The 18,589-nt window shown below is 44.2% G+C and overlaps 1 protein-coding gene across 4 annotated transcripts in view; it reads right to left on the bottom strand.

The window, feature by feature from the left end:
• Nucleotides 1-18,589, bottom strand: part of U2SURP (U2 snRNP associated SURP domain containing) — a 1,877,492-nt gene that overhangs the window by 1,704,051 nt on the left and 154,852 nt on the right. For all 4 annotated transcript variants that reach the window (XM_069618259.1, XM_069618256.1, XM_069618257.1 and 1 more), the window contains one exon: nt 14,461-14,556. In XM_069618259.1, coding sequence (XP_069474360.1) covers nt 14,461-14,517 — 57 coding nt within the window. In that variant the 5' untranslated portion in view covers nt 14,518-14,556. The remainder of the gene's footprint in view (nt 1-14,460; nt 14,557-18,589) is intronic.

The raw sequence follows: 18,589 nt of genomic DNA on the forward strand, positions 1-18,589 counted from the left end.
CTTTTGTTAAAGTCCAGTATGACTCAGACAGATAAAGTTTGTTCTCAGTGAATGAATGGAGCACCAATGTTGCCATACAAAGTCATGGCTTCTACCTCCCTCGAAGGTGCAAGGACTGCAGCATCAACACTACATATGGAATGATACCTGAATTGTGTCAGATTACTACAGAACCAACATCTAGAATGTAAGCCCATTAAGTGGAGGAATGTTCTAGTTTCACCCATTACCCCTTTCAGACCATTTGCTTGTCACTCTGAAGTTGGTTCTGCCATTTCATGGCCACGTGAGCAGAGCGTGAAGGTTTACAAAGGATAGTCTACAGAATAAGCATTCAAAAAACAGTTCTCTTGATAGAAACCTTTAGATTTTTCACTGACAGTGTAGGCTTCAGCTCTATGGTGATGGTCTGAGAAGCAGTCAAAGCGTTTGAGTGTTTTTTATTTCTGAGGTGGCTGGTGTCCTATGTTCCTTATGAGGTGAGACAAGCAAGGTGAAGGGAAAACTAAAGTAGATGGTGTTTTTATATGCCTGTTCAAAGATCAATCACTCTTGGCTAAGTTACAGGATAATGTTAGATGGTTTCTGGACTTCGCTGAGAGGGAAGTGAAATATACTGGATGATGAGCAAGAGCCAGAAGATATGAGGAGCTGGACCGATCTGGCCAGACATTGGCTTGAGTGATGTACAGGAAACAGGACAGTACGGATATACAACAAATAAAAGATAAATAATGGGTTGATGTTTCAATCAGGTTATCCCTCCCTACATATCCCCCCCCCAAACATACTCACTAGAGAGTTTGCACCAACAGGTTCCTTTTGTAGAGCTTTCCTACAAAGAGGGGAACACAGCAGGGATACCCTCCCTCTCCCGTGTCTTCCGTTTGACCCAGCAAAGGTGCATCCAGCAGCTTATACTCATGAAATGGAAATTGTTAAAGGAATTGTGCTCGATTTTCAGTTTTTGTCCACTATGCAGATTTCACACTACCTTTAAGCGCCACGCCAAAACTTTGCGTCAGTGGTAGATAATTTTGGAAAACTCTATGGACTGCAAACTAACTTCACCTCTTACACCGACAGATGTCATTGAATGCAACGCTGTGGAGGGCATGACACAAATAAATGCTTGGAGGTAGAGATTTTGATGCCCAGATACATTAGAGGTGCAAGTGAATATGTGAATTAGGCTCCGAGGCAAAAAACAGCTGCCAGACAATTTCACAGTCCTATGATGGTGGGTGGAAAGGGTGCCTTGCTGCCTCAGGATCTGGCGCAATGTGACCTCATTGCTCAAGCTCCCGATCTTGCTGGTTTTCTCCCTTACCAAAACTCTGCCTCATTACCATTGCAAGGGCACTGGTCAGCCTGCCACACCAGCATACGTGGTGTTAAAGGGGAAAAGAGTGAGGAGAAAGGAGGTTAATGTGGAGGACTGTGCATGTCGCTCATGGGGGAGTCACGCTAAAGTAAGTGGGCTCATCATTCCATAAACCCCACCCATAGGACTAGCATTAGTGTCAGGCTTCCCTTTTATCATCAGTGCTATGCCAAAGTTGGGTTTGAGTACTTTTTGAGACCTCTTACCAGTTGCCTTTTCATCTGTCAATAGGTTTTCAAAGAAAAGGAGGCTCTACGCCTTTTGAAATATTTATGTATTAGAGAAAGCAGAATGTTTGGAAATCTATTTTCCCAGGTTCAGCTTGTTCTGGTCTTTCACAACACTAGCAATACAAGGATCTGGTTGACTGGTTTGCAATCCATACAATGGTGGTGAACGGGAGCATGGGTCATAAACAAGGCTCCAGGGAAAGATGGGAGAGGGATTTGTGTATGTTAAAGAGGAAGGAGTGCAACGATACACCAGTAAACAAACCAACACTCTAAAAAGGTGAAACAATATATTCCCTGAGATTCCAAAGTGCTGTTCACATCCATATCCTAACCTCTTACAAGTGGCCTGAGCGTGCCCACAGCTTCTAACGGATTTGCAGGCAGTGATTGACACTACAGAGTCATTGGTTCAGTACCAGACTGAGATCTTGCTGTTGCATTGGCCTTTGGAGAGAGGGCAGGAGGGGTGGGAGTGGGGTGGGCTAATGAGCATGCCTATAAAAGTGATCATACATTTGTCAGCATGTTGATGGTCCCAGCATCCTGTTGTTTTTCTAAGTGCTGGATGAAAGGTCCTCCACTAGATGCAGACTTGGTTGCAAGATATTACATAAAGCCAAGATATGGAAAAGCCCTCCTGCAAGCGGTCGATGCACTTCCCCAAGCCCATGGGTATCCAGAATCCTTGTAGGTACGGAAAAGGGGCGGGATTCATTGCCATAGACAGCAAGTTGCCATGCTGAATGATCCATCCTTCTTAACTGTTGGTGCGAAGGTTGATCGTTGGCCGATGGAACTTCAGGTCTACCCGTAAACATGAGATTTAGCGGCGCACTAATCTTTTTGTGAAGTGTTCATTCAAATGAATGGTTGCTTCTGTACATGAAAAAAACAGTTTTGATACATTTAAAATTAAAAAGAAATTAGGTTTTATATATTGTGATCCTAGTTGAGAAGCAATGGGGTGCTCTACAAAAGAGGTTGAAGGGTATACTAGTAATATAGTCTTCTAGAATCCTAGATTAATGGCAGTTAATGTTCTCTGAAGAGTGTGGTTGCATATAAAAGTGAAAAATCACTTTGTTACTTATTAAGTAGCCCCATATTACTTCTTCAGTCTTCCACTGGAGTATTTGGAATGGGATTTGACACTGCCCTCTAGAATGTCCCCTGTAAAACAGTAGGCTTGGCTATTTGCCTCAACCCCCATGCAATGCTTTGGTCTCAAAAGGTTTAGATGATGCACTATCAAATTTGAACAGTAATCCAAACAGAGATATTGCGTTGGTCCTTTAGGTGGCTGCACTCACACACTAGGGACAAAAATAAAGCCAAAGTAAATTCAGAGATGGCTTGTACAGCTCTTTTAAGCTAGCATCGAACTTTACTTTACCAAACACCATAGTTTTAACTTATTGATAATCACAGTTTGAGAATTCTTACGAGTTCATTAAGAGGGTCTTTGGAGAAGAGGACCAAGTCATCTGCATGGATTAGGGTATAGTAGGTTTCCCTATTAATTCGGGGTGGGCCATTTCAAAGCTTTTCCAATATTGTTGGAAGGTCTGCAGTTTAGGCATTAAAACAGACCTGGCTGCCTTCCATATCCAAGTAAACACTTGTATATTAGAGTGGAGCTGCCTCACTCAAGCCAATAAAAACTTCTTAATTATTCTTAGTTAATGCCACTGCAATTTGGATTTTATTTTTGGTGGTTATTTATTGAGCACATACATATCCTCGAGAAGCAGCAGAGCACAGCACATCAGTGGGTAAGTAGGAATAAAAAGGTACCGGGGTATAACCGGGCTGTATTACATTACAGTTAAGCAACAGGAGCAGTAACTTGGGGGGTGGGGGGGGCGGGGGTGAATATCAACCAGTGGGGGGGGGTGAAGAGGGGTGCATATGGTGCATGTAGAAAGTGCTCCTTGAAGAGAGTGGTGGTCTGATCTTTCTAAATTGCATGAAGGTGGGTGCAAGTGTAACGTTGATGGGTAGAAGGGCCTGCAGCCAATGCAAGTCATCTTTATTTTCCTTTTCTGCAGCACAAATTCAGCCAGGTTCTGGCTGCTCGTGGAGTGTTGGCCACCAGAGATTGTGACCTTGTTCGCTAGGTAGGAGGGATCATGTAAGGTGGAACTTTGTAAATGATGCCGTTGGTCTTGAAGGCAAGGCATGTTTTTAGGAGCAACCAATGTCGTTCAATGATTGTGGGTGTCACGTGATAACATTTTCAGAGGTCTAATCAGGCTGGCTGCAGCATGTAGGACACTTCCCATTGGTGCCAGCTCTCCTTGCAACACTGGCTTGGCTCTCTCCAATTGTTGGTCACAGCTCTTGGAATTATAGAGGCATATAGTCTGCTGTAAATTGCAGGGGGCAAGCCCCTAATCACCATATACCAAAGTGGGCCCACCACCTAAGAAGCAAGTGCATGTTTTGTATGTAAAGCAAGTTCACTGTACAATCGTCCAGAAAGCAGCTAGATGACTATTGTGCCAAACTAACCCAAGTCTCACTGAATCACATAGGTTGACACATTATATACAATTTTGCAACAGTTAAAACACTTATATTTTATTACAATCCAACCCTCACATGTGATTGGCCAAAACCTCTTCAAAGAAATCCCATCTTCCTCCAATTTTTCCATTCTCATTGACCACTTGTTATCATAACTACCATCTCCAGATCATATTCATAGCACACCGCTTTTTGAGATTCATCTGTGGTAGGTCATGACATTATCAGACAGTTAAACATTGGTGTGCAAACGGAATTCATTACTAGTAACAACTGGCATGAGCCCTTTAACCTTAAATATAATTTGCACACGGTTCTCAAAGATACTTCAAGCGATATGAAGAAGGCTGAGTAAACAAGTTCTCTTTGAACTGACGATAGCCATCCCATCTACCTCGGCTTACTGGCTCCATTGAAACCTTCTAATCTCAATAACTGCCATTTCACCATGCACAGCACATCTGAAAATATAACAAACTCCTGGGTTTCAATCACTTTAGCCTCGGACACTACTTCACCCCATGTTTTATTGCTGGTCAAAAATGGCCTAAACACATCTGCATTCTCCCATGTATTTAAGATTACAACTGCTTTCTGCGATTCTACCATGCCATAAAACCATGGCCGTCTCCTTTAACTGAGCGGACCATCGCTAAGGTCATAGTTACTCATTTACCCATCCTCTGGCCTCGAAACTCTGCAGTTTCTGAAATTCAAATCCCGACTGCTGTGTTTTAAAAAGCCCACTACATGTAGATTCATAAATCCCCTTTTAAATCCCCTTCATACGTTTGCTCAGTGTGCATGCATGTTGAATAAATACTATCTTTCCTTTACATGGCTCCTTCAGGACAGGCCGCCTTTCTCGCGCATTATGAAAACTCCTCATTGCCTGCTTCTGGGCACTCCATAGCACATTATGTGTGAATCATACTTATATTTCATGTTATGGTTTTAGCATTTTAGCTTTCTGCACACATGCAATCTAATATGTATCAACTTTAACCAAAACAACACTAAAGTAGCATACCCCATTCATAATTAACTAAACTGGATACATATGAAATTGCAACATCGTGCCCTGTTCGCTCCACCCCCAGTCACAAATATGGTGTGTGCAACATGAACCCCTCTATCGTTGGGTACTTTCCTGACCACCCCAACAAAATCCAGTATCAAATCCCAAAAACTAGACGGTTTCCTATGAGGAATGTAGTGGGATAAAGATGTTGATTTATAACATTGTGACAAATAGCAACCTTGGAGCGTGACAGAATAACATTTACAAGAATCAGTTACAACCAGTTTTTGCCGTGTAGTTTTCAGATTCAACCTTTAATCCAAGCCTCGAGAAATAACCAGTCAAAAGGCGCAGAAGTAGAATGTGATTGGGTGGCTGCCAAAAGCTTTAAAAAGAAGAACCTCTGTGTGGCAGCAGAGTCTCCACAGTTCCTAAAGCTCTTACTTAAATAGACAGTCTGCATCCTTACCATGTCGAAGACTACAGTCCAAAAAGTTTAGGTTGCCCTTAGTTGGACTTGGGCAAGGCTTTAGGGTCTGTTATTGAGAACATTTTAGATTGCAGGAGATTGTTTAGCTAGTGGCCTGAAAACATCCTTTATGTAGACCATTAGGTAATACATTGTTTGTAAATTCCCATCCCTCATCTATGGGTTTAGGGGCTAATGGTTTGGTGAGTAGGGAAGTTTAGGCAATTTTATTGGTCCTCAACTGTCCTTTAGTCTCTAGATTCAAGCCAGAAGGCAGCCCCAGCGAGTGATTTAGGCGATACATCTTAACCTCTGGAGTCAAGTGACCCTTTGGAAGCACACACAGACTTGCAACAATTTCCGAGTGTGTATTACACCTCAGCTCATGGAGTAGTCTTAGTTCACCAACATTCCAGTGGTACCTGCAGTTTGTCGTCAAATGGAGAAGTCAGACGGTAGCACTCACAGAGACATTCGCTAAAGGAGCAGTATACCAAATTCATAGTCCGGGTACATGCGCAGAGAAGAGTGCCAGGCTGAGATGGGTTACATTGGGTCTTAACCATTCCAGTCCCCTCCTAAGAGAATGATTTGCTACTAACTGATGCTCCCACTGAACACGGGCAGAAAACCAATCACTGATTAAAAAGTAACCTCGCTCACTACATATAGGACGAGGAGTAACCTGCCAACAATTATCATAGAGGTTACTTGTGTGACCCGGGATGCCAAGTGTCTTATGAAACACTTTTTAAACTGTTTATCACTATTACATGGTAGAGGTTTGGGGCAAAAGATCAGGACTGCAATAAAGGGCTTTTTTATACAAGGGAAAAATCATGTCAACACAATAAGTACTTTACACTGCTTTATGCACAAATTAAACGGTGTACTTCGAAGACTAGCCTCAACATCAGAGTACACTATAAAGAGGTAAAATCATCAATACAAGCTGCTTCATCGCAGAGTACAATCATTGGTGTGCAATTAAGGGCAAGTCAGATGTTATTATATAGCAGTTATTTGCAACTTGAAACTGTTGTGTTCTACCCTCTTTGTGCAAGCTGCACAGTTCTAAAGACAACCCACAATTTGTCCCATGTATGTTTATTTGTATTTTTACTCTCAGGACTTGAGTAATTAATTCGAAAAACGTGCTTGCAGTTTAGATTTTCTACAACTGTTTGCAGGCGTTGACACATTTTGCCTTGTGGTTATATTTCAGTTGTTGGGAGGGGGGCAGGGGGCAGTAATTAGCCAGCATCTTTCTATAGATCTAAAAATGGCTCATGCACTACAAGATACATTTGAACTTACAACTAGTCAATTTATTCAGTATGTTAATAAGGTTCATCAGTCAAGCATTGGAATTATCAATTGTATGTATGCATGAGATTCATAAAGCACAAACTGGAAAGCCTTGGGAAATGCAATACAGGTGTTACAAGTAAGGGTGCAGGAATAGTAGAGGCGCTGGTATGGATAGTGGGGAGAAAGGCAGGGTGGAAGCTTCAGGGGAGTAGAATTAGGGTTAGGTGGAGAGAGTAGCAAGATGGTCTTTTTTTGGGTCTTCATGTCCTTCCTGAATTGTAGATGCTGGGTGCCACTCATATCTGCACTGATCGCTTGTTCCAGAGAGAGGGTGTGTTGAACGAAAAGGCTGGTTTGCTGTTTTTTTCCACTCTTGAAGTTCCTAGTTTCCAGCCTTTCAATGTTGTGGCTTTTTGTGGTGAGCTCTAGGCCTGCTGAATGGGTGAGTGGGGTTTTGGTTGCAATTGCTTTTGAGGTGATGCAGGCTCTCTTGAACAATGTTCATGCTCGAAGGGGTAAAATAGATGGAAGGCTTCTGTAGGTTTCAAGCACAAACGCTGAAATCTTTTCATAACATTTCCTGACACGGGTTATGCCATTATGCACTGCCTTATTCCTTCTTAGATGTTTTTTTCATAGGTTTTACCATTAGGAGTTGAGGATCACATTAACTTCAAGGAATACATGCAAATAAATCTGCGCACACTTACCCACTGTTCCGATGTGAAGAAAAATAAATTGTTTTCTTTAAAAAAAATAAAAATATTATATATATATATATATATATATATATATATATATATATATATATATATATATATATATATTTCTGAGGCTTGTGGAATCTGCTTAGATCACATGCTGTGCATAGGCTGACATCTAGTGGAAGCTGCAGAGTATTACAGTTGTTTTTGAAACTCGAAAAGGGACATCGACAGGGCCTGCCAGTAATACCATCCCTAGTGTGACGTCCACTGTATCCATGATCCCTCACGCGTCGAGGTCCCTCAGATTGCTTTTTTCCCGCCATTCTAGACGGACGCGTATAGCAGAGTTCCTCTTTCGGCGAAAAGCCATTCACTTATTTCAATTATCGATAGTTCATTCTTTCTATCCTTTACTTCACTAAAATCACGCCGGTGAAGACAAAGAGACTGCCCGAAGAAAAACTACTGCGATGGACCGTTCTGCCTTGGAAGGCTGCCCCGGGCCTCGGCCCAGACAGTAGGGAGAGAGGGCGGGGAGGTCATTTTAGGATGTATATGCCCCTTTTCTTACACTACTTTCGCCCAGCTGCCATAGTTTGCAGTTATGGACAAAACCCCATTTAAATTCTGCCCCAAGTACAATAGAACATTTCCGTGGGTCGATAGCATTTAGTCTGTAACTTGAGTCTCCCAAGAAACCACGTCGAGGGTTCTTGTAGAGCGTTTCGGACGACGAGGGAGACGGGGTAGCTTCGGTATCCAAGCGCAGGCACCCGACGCCGAAGGACGGGCCGGCGGCACTGTTGTGTGGACTACACCCAGAAGCGCAACAATTCCATCCACCACACACAACCCCGGGTCAAGACACGACACATGGGTCGAGCGGTTGACAATGCACAACACCCAGGCAAAGGTCTGTTGAGTCCCTGTCCTCTAGGCACTCTCACTCGAGATCGCTGCACAACAGGGCCCAACCGCCGAAAGCCGGCATGGGTGTCACGCGCAACACTCCCTTCGAAAGCCGATCGTCCGCAGATGAGGCATCGGCCCTACCCGCACCCGAATGTTGACGCTCTGCGTCAGGTAGTAGGCCCCAAACAGTCGGATAAACACGCTCTGGGCACAAGCGGGGTGGGAAGAACACAAAAAGAAGTCCTCAAAGACCCCTTATATGGATAAAAGCCCTCATAAGGATAAACCTCTAGAGGCTAGGCCTAAGAAATCTGGGGTAATTCCTCCCACAGATGAAGACTTAGGACAATGAAGTCCAGCACAATGGTCATCACAAGACAGACAGGGTCATGAGGAGAATGTCCTTTATGGCCATTTTCTACAAAAAGGACCCTGCCTACTTTGAAAGTTTCCACTCTCCCCACTACAGCTCCATCTGGTTCATAAGTTTCTGCTCTACCCCCTACTAAAAGGTCTTGTGCAGAAATTCCATTGCAGAGCACAGTCATAAAGTTCTATGAACCGGACTCTGAACACTAAGACCTCTCAATTGTAGAGGCAGCTGACCTCGATGAGGATGCAGCAGACCCTTATTATGGGGGCAATGAAAACCAAGAGGCTGACCCAGAGGCCAATATGTATCCCATCGACTCACCTATTGATCAGGACCCCCCTATCACTGATTCTCCTCTTGACAACCAACCCTTTCTTAATGAGGTGTTAGCCAGGGCGGCAGAGCACTTTGAAATTGAGACACAGGAGGTACAGGAGGATAAGGATTTTGTAGAACAAATCCTTGGGGACAAGACGACGGTGGAGCAGTTTATTCCTCTACTCAAGTCAATACAGCGCAAGATACAACCGTCATTAGAGACCCCTAACCTCACACAGGCTGTAAATCACCGTACAGAAAAACTATTTAAACCTGCACTTTCAGACCCACTGTATATTAGAGGGCAGCTGAAACCCGACTTGTTAGTCGTAACTACAACTAAGAAAAGAGCGGGGACTCCCCTTGCTTCCTCTGAGGCCCCACCCGACAAGGAAAGCAAAAAAGCTTCATACAATGGGCAGAAAGGTCACCTCCTCCGCAGCTTACCAGACCAGAATTGCAAATAATGCAACCCTTTTGGCCAGTTACAACTGCCACAAATGGGAGGAAGTGCCGGCCTTACTGTCGTCCGCCCCAGAACCATTGAAATCCCAGCTAGCACAGGTGGCCGCAGAGGGGAGAGCAGTGTCAAGCTGTTTACTTAAGACCAACCTTGACGCTGCAGACAACGCCAGACGGATTATTGCACAGGATACTATTATTAAACGTCACGCCTGGCTGTGGCAATCAGGTTTTAGACCAGAAACGCAGGCCACCTTAATTAACATGCAATCGAACCCAACGTGCTCTTTGGCAAGGCCGTCTAAGACGCCCTTAAGACAGCTAAAGGAGTATGACGCACTTAAATCTTTGGGTCAACTCACCAAAAAGCCACCCGGCCAGAGGGGTAATGGCAATTTTCGCAACAAAGGTTCACAACGGGGGTTCAATTACAATCGGAGCCAAGGGACTCCCTGGGGAAATAATCAAGGTCAGTCCTCCCAGAATTATCCTAGAGGGCCGCGTAGAGCCAGAGCTTGTGGAAGGGCAACTCCTCTCATGGGGGTACCATGAGAAAACAGTGACTATCCGATTTAGGTGCCCTCCCATGCCTCTCCAGTAGCAGGCGGATACTGTATAGAGCTCCTCCAACTGCCCCAAAACCAGCCCCTACGACAAAAGATCCATTCAAAGGAACACCAGCGTATCCTCCTCGAGGAAGTAGCCACACTTCTGCTAAAGGATGCCATCGAAATCGTCCCGGCCAACCAGGTAAACAAGGGTATTTCTTCAACTTACTTCCTTGTGCCAAAGAAAGATCTGTCCATGTGCCCAGTATTAGATTTGCGCCCTGTAAACAAATATGTAAAGCCACAAATGTTCTGTATGACTAAGCTACAAGAGGTAATCCCTCTACTCGAAAAGGGGGATTACATTGCAACATTGGATATGAAAGATGCCTATTTTCATATTTCAATGTTCCCAGCGCACAAAAGATTCTTGCGTTTCAAGATAGCGAACCAGCACTACCAATTCAGAGTGTTACCCTTTCGGAATACCTGGTTTACCTGGTTCCACACGCGCACCTGTGCATGCGACCCATGCAGGAGTGGTTGGCAAAACAATGGTCTCAGGCAAGTGGTCAGTGGGACGATGAGGTGGTCGTTTCGCCAACACTGATACAAAATCTTTGCTGGTGGACGAGAGAAAATCACTACCACTTAAGGAACCAATCTGTGCAGGTCCTGACAGACAGCACTGCAGCAATGTTTTAAATAAACAAACAAGGGGGGCGCACGTTCTCCAAATCTGTCCAAACTTGCACAGCAAATCTGGAAATGGACACTCAAATGGAAGATAATCCTATCGGGATAGTACGTTTCAGGGGAACTCAACTCTCTCGCAGACTCATCAGACGAACACGGGTGGCAACTTCACGCAGAGGTCGTAGAACACCTCTTCTCTCTATGGGGTTTCCCCACAATAGACTTGTTCGCTACAAGCGAAAACAAGCAACACCCAGACTTCGCGTCCAGGTTTCACCAGCCAGGATCCAAGGGGAATGCCCTATGGATGAACTGGTCAGGGAAATTTGCTTACGCTTTCCCCCCCTGCCCCCCTCACACCTCTCATGAGGAAGGTGGTGAACAAGATCCACAAGGAACAGAGGACGCTCATCCTAGTTGCGCCTATGTGGGCAAGACAACCCTGGTATCCACATCTGTGCAAACTGGCGATCTGCGATCCCATCAAACTCCTGTGCCCGTACAACCTGCTCCCCAGCACGGGGAGCTAACAGTGCACCCTCTACCTCACTCAATGAACTTGGCAGCATGGCTCCTGAAGTCATAGACTTTGGTCATCTTAACCTGCCTCAAAGATATATGGACATCTTGAAGGAATCAAGAAAACTAGACACTGTTATTTTGACAAGTGGAGAAGATTCGTAATTTGGTGCCAGTCTAAACAAATTAACCCCATTGAATGTACTCCTTCCCACATTCTGACCTATATGCTCCACTTGCTGGATGCGGGGTTAGTGTTCAACTCCTTGAAGGTACATCTGGCGGCTTTGTCAGCTTACACCACTTCCCACAATAAGATCTCATGGTGGAAGGTACCATTCATCAAAGCATTCAAGGAGGGAGTAAAAAGACTCCACCCTCCAATTTCAAACCCACCGCCAGGATGGGATCTCAATGTTGTACTTGCTAAGCTCATGGGCCCCTCTTTCGAGCCGATACACAAGTCCAGTCTCAAACACCTGATTTACAAAGCTGCCTTCTTAGTGCCTATCACTTCCATAAGAAGAGTTAGTGAAATACAAACATTGTCAGTGAAGGATCCTTTCTTTGTTGTACACAAAGACAAGCTAGTTTTACATACTCGCCCTAGGTTCTCCCCTAAATTCATCTCCAAATTTCATGTAAACCAGTCAATTGAGCTACCGGCTTTCTTCCAGGAACCCAACAGCTCAGCTGAGGTAAAACTCCACACGCTGGATGTGAAGAGGGCAGTCCTCTACTATGTGGATAAGACCAGATCGCTTAGAAAGACAGATCAACTGTTTGTATCCATAGCACCAGGCAGAGAAGGTAACCGCATTTCAAAAAATGCCATCTCTAGGTGGATAGTCAGATGTATTAAACTGTGATATTCCCCATCAAATAAGACACTGCCTTTTACGCCAAGGGGTCACTGCACAAGAGGCACAGGAGCCACCCTGGCTTTCATTGCAAATGTCCCTTTAGACAGTATTTACAAAGCAGCTACATGGAGCTCAATACATACTTTCACTCAGCACTACTGCATTGACACTCATTCCAAGACAGATACGCAAGTGGGACATGCGCTTCTAAGACATTTGTTCGCTCATGAACCTTCTCACATCGCACCTTCTTCTAACACTGCTCTCTAATCTATGCACAGCATGTGATGTAAGCAGATTCCACAGGCCTCATAAGGGATACATTACTCACCGTAATTGTATTTCTGATGCTTGTATCTGCTTAGATTCACATGCAATCCACCCTTCCTCCCCTCGTAGACAAGGCGCATTGATGCTTATGAGCTTGACTGATACCTATCTGCTTGGATACAACTGTACTCACACTACATCCCATGCTACCTCATGTCAGAAAAAGAACAATCTGAGGGACCTCGATGTGTGAGGGTTCATGGGTACAGTGATGTCACACTAGGGATAGTATTACTGGCACGCCCTGTCGACGTCCCTTTTCGAGTTTCGAAAACAACTGTAATACTCTGCAGCTTCCACTAGATGTCAGCCTATGCACAGCATGTGAATCTAAGCAGATACAAGCATCAGAATTACGATTATGGTGAGTAATGTTCCCATATATACCTAGAAAGTTAGGGTGGGTTTAAAAAGGTTTGAAAAACCCCTTTCACCTGAAATGCTGAAATGTGAAAGTAGGAAAGTTCATTTGAGCCAAGTCACATTTGACAACGCCACCTAGTAGCCATTGCTGGAAGTTCACCTCCAGTTCTGAACCACAACAGCAAGGCATTGTGGGTTTGCAAATTAGCTCAAATGCAAACCTTTTTCTGAAGGAAATAATCTTTGTCTAAGAGGGTATTTGAGCTAATTTGCATACCCACCATGCCTTGCAAGAAAAAAACTAACAGGGTGAATTTGAAACAAATCAGTTGTTTGCTGTGTACCTGCTCTATAGTTAACTAACACAGTGGACCAAATTAAAAACAAAGAAAATAAATCACCATAACAGTTTAAATTCAACTAAATCCATCGACTGATATGAATAGACAGTGAATAAACTCTGAGGTTTAAGTCAGAGTTTAAGAGTACGAAAGGATTAAACAGCACTCCAGACGTTTCCCCATGGCAAGACTTCATAGTCAGTCTTTCCCAAATCATGCAATCTTAGCTAGCAGTAAAATATGCACAGCAGGTACAGTGTAATGGTTCTCGCCTTCACCTTTCAATTACGGAGCAGCAGGGCTCCATTTCACAAAACTACTGAAGTTTCAGCTCTCCCAATCACTAAAAGAAGCTCTTGCTTCACACGACTGCAGTGGTTTTCACCTGACCCTTATGGGCAATCTGGCATTTGTTGCCCACACTGCAAGAGACTGTTGGTCTTGTGATGCCCAGCAGAGTGTCCCCTGCCAGAATAGCCAAAAGTTTCCAGCATAGTAGGTGAGCAAACTTTCAGAAGCCAGCTCGCTTAATAGAGGACTCCCAGCGATGCGGTTCTCAGATCTGACTTCGTATGTTAGGATGTCCTCACTTTACGTTTGTTATTTAAATACTTTTCACCATTATCACTGGTGGTCTCAATCTTCATCCAGCAATTGCTTTCCTTTACAGAAATTAACTGGATAAGGAGCAGCTATTGGAACGGGCACAGGTTATGGCAGTTAGAAGCGAACCCAATTTTGTAACACACACGATTAGAAACTTTTAAATGGAGGACTTTTCCTTTTTTCTATGTAGTGCAGATTTCGATAAAAAAAAAAAAAAATATATATATATCAATGACCACCTTTCTGATGAGCCCAAGCCGTTTGATACGTTGGTCTTATAACAAAAACGAATATAACCATCACTTTTTCAGTTATTGTCGAGGTCAACTCGCAGTTCAAGCTTTCCGGTACCGACATTCAAAATAAATTAGTGCGCAAGCTGTGCGAAAAAATGAAAACCAAAAGAAATGAACTCTGAAGTTATAAAATATATGTCTCTAAAAGGAGACAAAACCCAACACTGCACATGTTAACATACCTTCTTTTTTAGTTCTTCTTGCTCCTTCTTACTTAATGTCCTCTTTGCTGCACTCATCTTGCTAAAAGCTTCAACTTTGCTTTCCGATGTGGTTTCCTAAACAGAAGAGAGTGTCATTAGATACACGCTATACAAGTACACTTTGATTTTAAATACTTTCTACGCCAAAACATTCCCTCATTTAAAGGTAATCTGTGCCCATCTGAATCTTCAGAAACTGTATGCAAATAAAGAAGAGACAGGAGCCCAAATACTAGCTTTCTGTAAAGTAATAGTAAAACTTTGCCCGGATTCAGTCTGGGCGCGATTGAGAGGCGGTTGTTTTCCGCAATGTAAGGCACTTACAACAGCATTAGGTGACCGACTCTGCCCCCATGCTGGACAAAGATGATAAATCCATATTACAGCAAAACTCTGTGCCACAAATAACTGAAGGCGTCCATTAACTAAAACCTCTGACAGCGCCCAGGATCAACGAAGGAAATGTGTTGCAGCACCTTCAGAACTAAGAAAGTACAATGGTGAACCTAGTCAGGGTCACAAGTCACCAGTCTGGACAAAGGTGCAAGACAAGCAAGCCACTGGAGGTCACCACGCCAGAGCAACAGTAGCAGGTTCCTGCGAGATGGTAGAAGCATTAAACAAAGGGTTCTGTAACAACTACAGCCATGCCAGGACTCTGGGACATGGACACTGGTGGGTCCCAGAGTTTGAGGTCCATGATAACATCTTTGCAGGGGTACTCATCTGGATGGTTGCTCCAGATCAAGGAAGGGGGATGGAGGACTGGGAGGTGATGGGGTCACAGAAGAGGCAGAGCTTTGCCATTAATTTTTCAGAGGCTCAGGAGACACTGGTGCAGTGCTTCACTCAGTATCTTCTGGAGAGTTCTACTTGCTGGTACTTCAGGATTGAATTTCAGCATTTGATGAAATTCTGGTGGCATAGTGTCAGCTTTTAAAAGGCTTTGGCTTTTCCCTCCAACCAGACATTCAAGCATTCAAATATTTGTCATCCAGTCAATCAGGGGTGTTCACCACTTACACATTTTTCAGGGGCACATTCGGGGTATGTGGATTCCAGAAGAATCCTAGACTTTGCACAACCAGCCCAAGGGATGAAAACAGTACACAGTTGAATCCCCAGTGGGACGGGGATGGAAATTACTTGGGGAACAATTATCAGGGCAACACAAGAAAATAAACAAAAAGTTCATGAGACCTCCAAGTGGAAAAGGGATACTTCCACACACCCCCACACACAGTGACTTTTTATGCCATGCTAATAGCTTGCAACTAGAAATGCTGCCCCCATGTTCAGAGTCATTTACTAGAGAAACTGCAATGAGTCCAGCGCTCAGCTGTGAACTTGCTACTGACCATAGAGACCATACCTAACCCACATTAAGAATGCTCAGGTATCTACCAGTTAAGAAAAGAACACTTTCCAAATCACTTTGCATCATTCACCTCACCCTTTGGGGCCATGGATCAGAATTCATGAGGTGCAAATCATCCCATACCACCAGAGCAGAACATCAAGCTCCAGCAGTAATCTATCCGTAACAATTCTATGACACATCAGAATAAGGCATTACATCTAACCTATGGAACTGCCTTCCAAGGGAAAATTGCACATTTCAGAGTCTTACCTTCCAAAATGATTGGTCCTGCACAATCACGTAGGGCCCGTTAGGGAGCTTTATCATTTTTATGCTTCACCCCCCTCTCCTAGTGAGACCCCCAGCACCTTTTGCTGGACTTCTGGACCTTTTATTTTCATTTTCAATTCTGACTGAGTGGAGCTTTTTTCCACTCAATCATTCTTTTGGGCTCTTGTCTTTTGGAACTCTATTCTTTGTATTCTACCTCTGTTATGGAGTCCCTCTGTTCCATAGCTCTTAGAGGCATCTGAGTTTTACTACTGCAGCACAGAAATCCTTATGGGCAGTGTTGCTGGGGACCCTTAGGGTCCTATTTTAAGTTTCATTTTTAATATCCCGAAGAAACTACAGTCCTCAGGGATAGAGCGATACTTAGTATCTCTCCCAAAACTTTAGACAGAGAATGGCACACACCACTTTCAGTGGAGTGCCAAAAGGGATACCTAGTATCTCCCTTTTCTCTGCTCCTGTGACATTTTTGTCACATAGACCATCACCTAGTTATGGCTATGTCCACAGCCCCGGTAGTGCACAGAAAGGGCATCCAGGTACCAACTTGGGGCCCTCCTTTTTTGCCATTTGCTAGCGTTGTTGATCTTGGTCACCCCTTCTTCCATTTTGGGAGGGGGAGGCATGTGTGTGCGTGCGTGCGTTTTGCCTTCGGCAGGAACCCTGGAGTATCCCTGCCTAGGCTCCAGTGTGTCTGGCCAGGCAGGAAGTGGGGGGGGAGTTTTCCACCCCCATGTCCGTTGTCTGCCAGAGTACTTGAATAGGTCCAGCTCCCACAGGGGGTCAGGCTGTCCTAATTGGACAGCCAAACATCCCTTTCTGTAAAATGCTGAGAGAGATTGACTAGTGGGAACAACCAGTCCCAAGACAAACTTTGAAACGAGCCATCTCCCGAGGTCCTAGGCGTTTCCAGAGCTGTGGAACCCCAATAACAGGAGACCTGCTGCCCATTTTGAGTGCATCCTCGTGGAAAAGCAAAATCTGCCCAAATCTTTGCTGAACCCGTAAGGACACTCCAGAGATTCGATTCAACTCGTCCAGACCCCGCATTAGAGCGTAGGGTTGCAGGAAGCAAAGATTGACAGGGCTATCTGTGTCCTTTGTTGCTGCTTCAAAAGGTGCCAAAACCGCAGAGTGAACCCAGAAGTTGCTAAAAGTCATGCTACAGGTCCTCCTTCGAGACTGCTGCCAAGAGATCCCATCCATTGTCCTGCCTTCAGTCATCAGACCAAGGAATTCAGAGGTCGGGTCCAGGGCTGCAACATCACAGAGCATCCAGCACAAACATTTTCTTCTAACCTAAGATACTGTGGGGGGGAAAAGGTATTGCTTACCGGATTACAAAAAGTTGCTCCAGAGCGTTGGAGTGCACGTAAAGGTGTCTAGGGCGACCCCCTCTTACCTCAGACCCAAGCCGCTGCTTGTGTCCCTTTCTCAAGTCTGTTTTAAGGTCTCCTTTGTTAGTTGTTACTTTGCTGCTTCAATAACACTAGAGACTGGAAGAAATCAACAGAACTCTTCTTCATTCACTGTTTTTCAAGACTTCAAGCCCTCTCCGAACTGCCTTTAGCTAGGGTTGCGTTTTGGGACTAAAAGGACTTATTCTGTGGAGAAACTATTTCTAGAACCTTGAGCCAAGCTCATGTTACACTAACTAACCATTTTCCTCTCTAAGTGACTTTACTATATGTGTTTGCAGAGTAAATGCATTACCGTATAAACCGTTTTAAATCGTATGAGTGCACAGTAACCGATAATACAATAACATTATCTTTTCCCTTTCTAACGTTGCTACAAATGTAACCTCAAACAAAAACAAAAGTGAAAGTGCTCTTTAAAGTGTATCAGCAAGTATTCCTAAGTGTTCTAGTGTAAACGTCTAAAGTATTTAAAGTGATTCTGGTGTAAATATAATAAATGTATACTTTTATATAACATATAAATGCTTCTTTGCTGTGCCTGTCTAACCAGATTCAGTGTACCTACCTGCAGCTCACATCTTGCTCTTAAGATAAGCATGACTGCTCTGCCACTCTACCAAGGTCCTGAGTTAGTATAGAGTGATACTAAGAGTTGGGGGATCTACAAACCCCTGGGATAGCTTTCTAAAGTCTTACTTTAGGAGAACTCCCCTAACAGGGCCCCACTGCTGGATGTACCCAATATAAACTGCAGCTTCAGAGTGTTCCTCACTGCCATTTTGCTCCATTGCGACTGCTCCAGAGGGTGCCCACTGTTGCTTGCTACTGTATGCCGTCTACCATTGTCTGCTCTACTGCACAGCGATTGAGGATAGTTTGTGCTTGTAGCATTTGCCCCACTGAAGGGTGCTCCAGGATTCTCCTTACAATGCCCGGAAGTGTACCACCACCATCATCATCATCATCATCATGTCCGCACAGCCACACCAGATAAGCTTCAAATGGCCATTGTGGTCTTCATTGCTAACTGCCCCAA

The sequence above is a fragment of the Ambystoma mexicanum genome, chromosome 10 (genome assembly GCF_040938575.1).
Source record: "Ambystoma mexicanum isolate Mex_15411 chromosome 10, UKY_AmexF1_1, whole genome shotgun sequence".
Taxonomy (NCBI): domain Eukaryota; kingdom Metazoa; phylum Chordata; class Amphibia; order Caudata; family Ambystomatidae; genus Ambystoma; species Ambystoma mexicanum.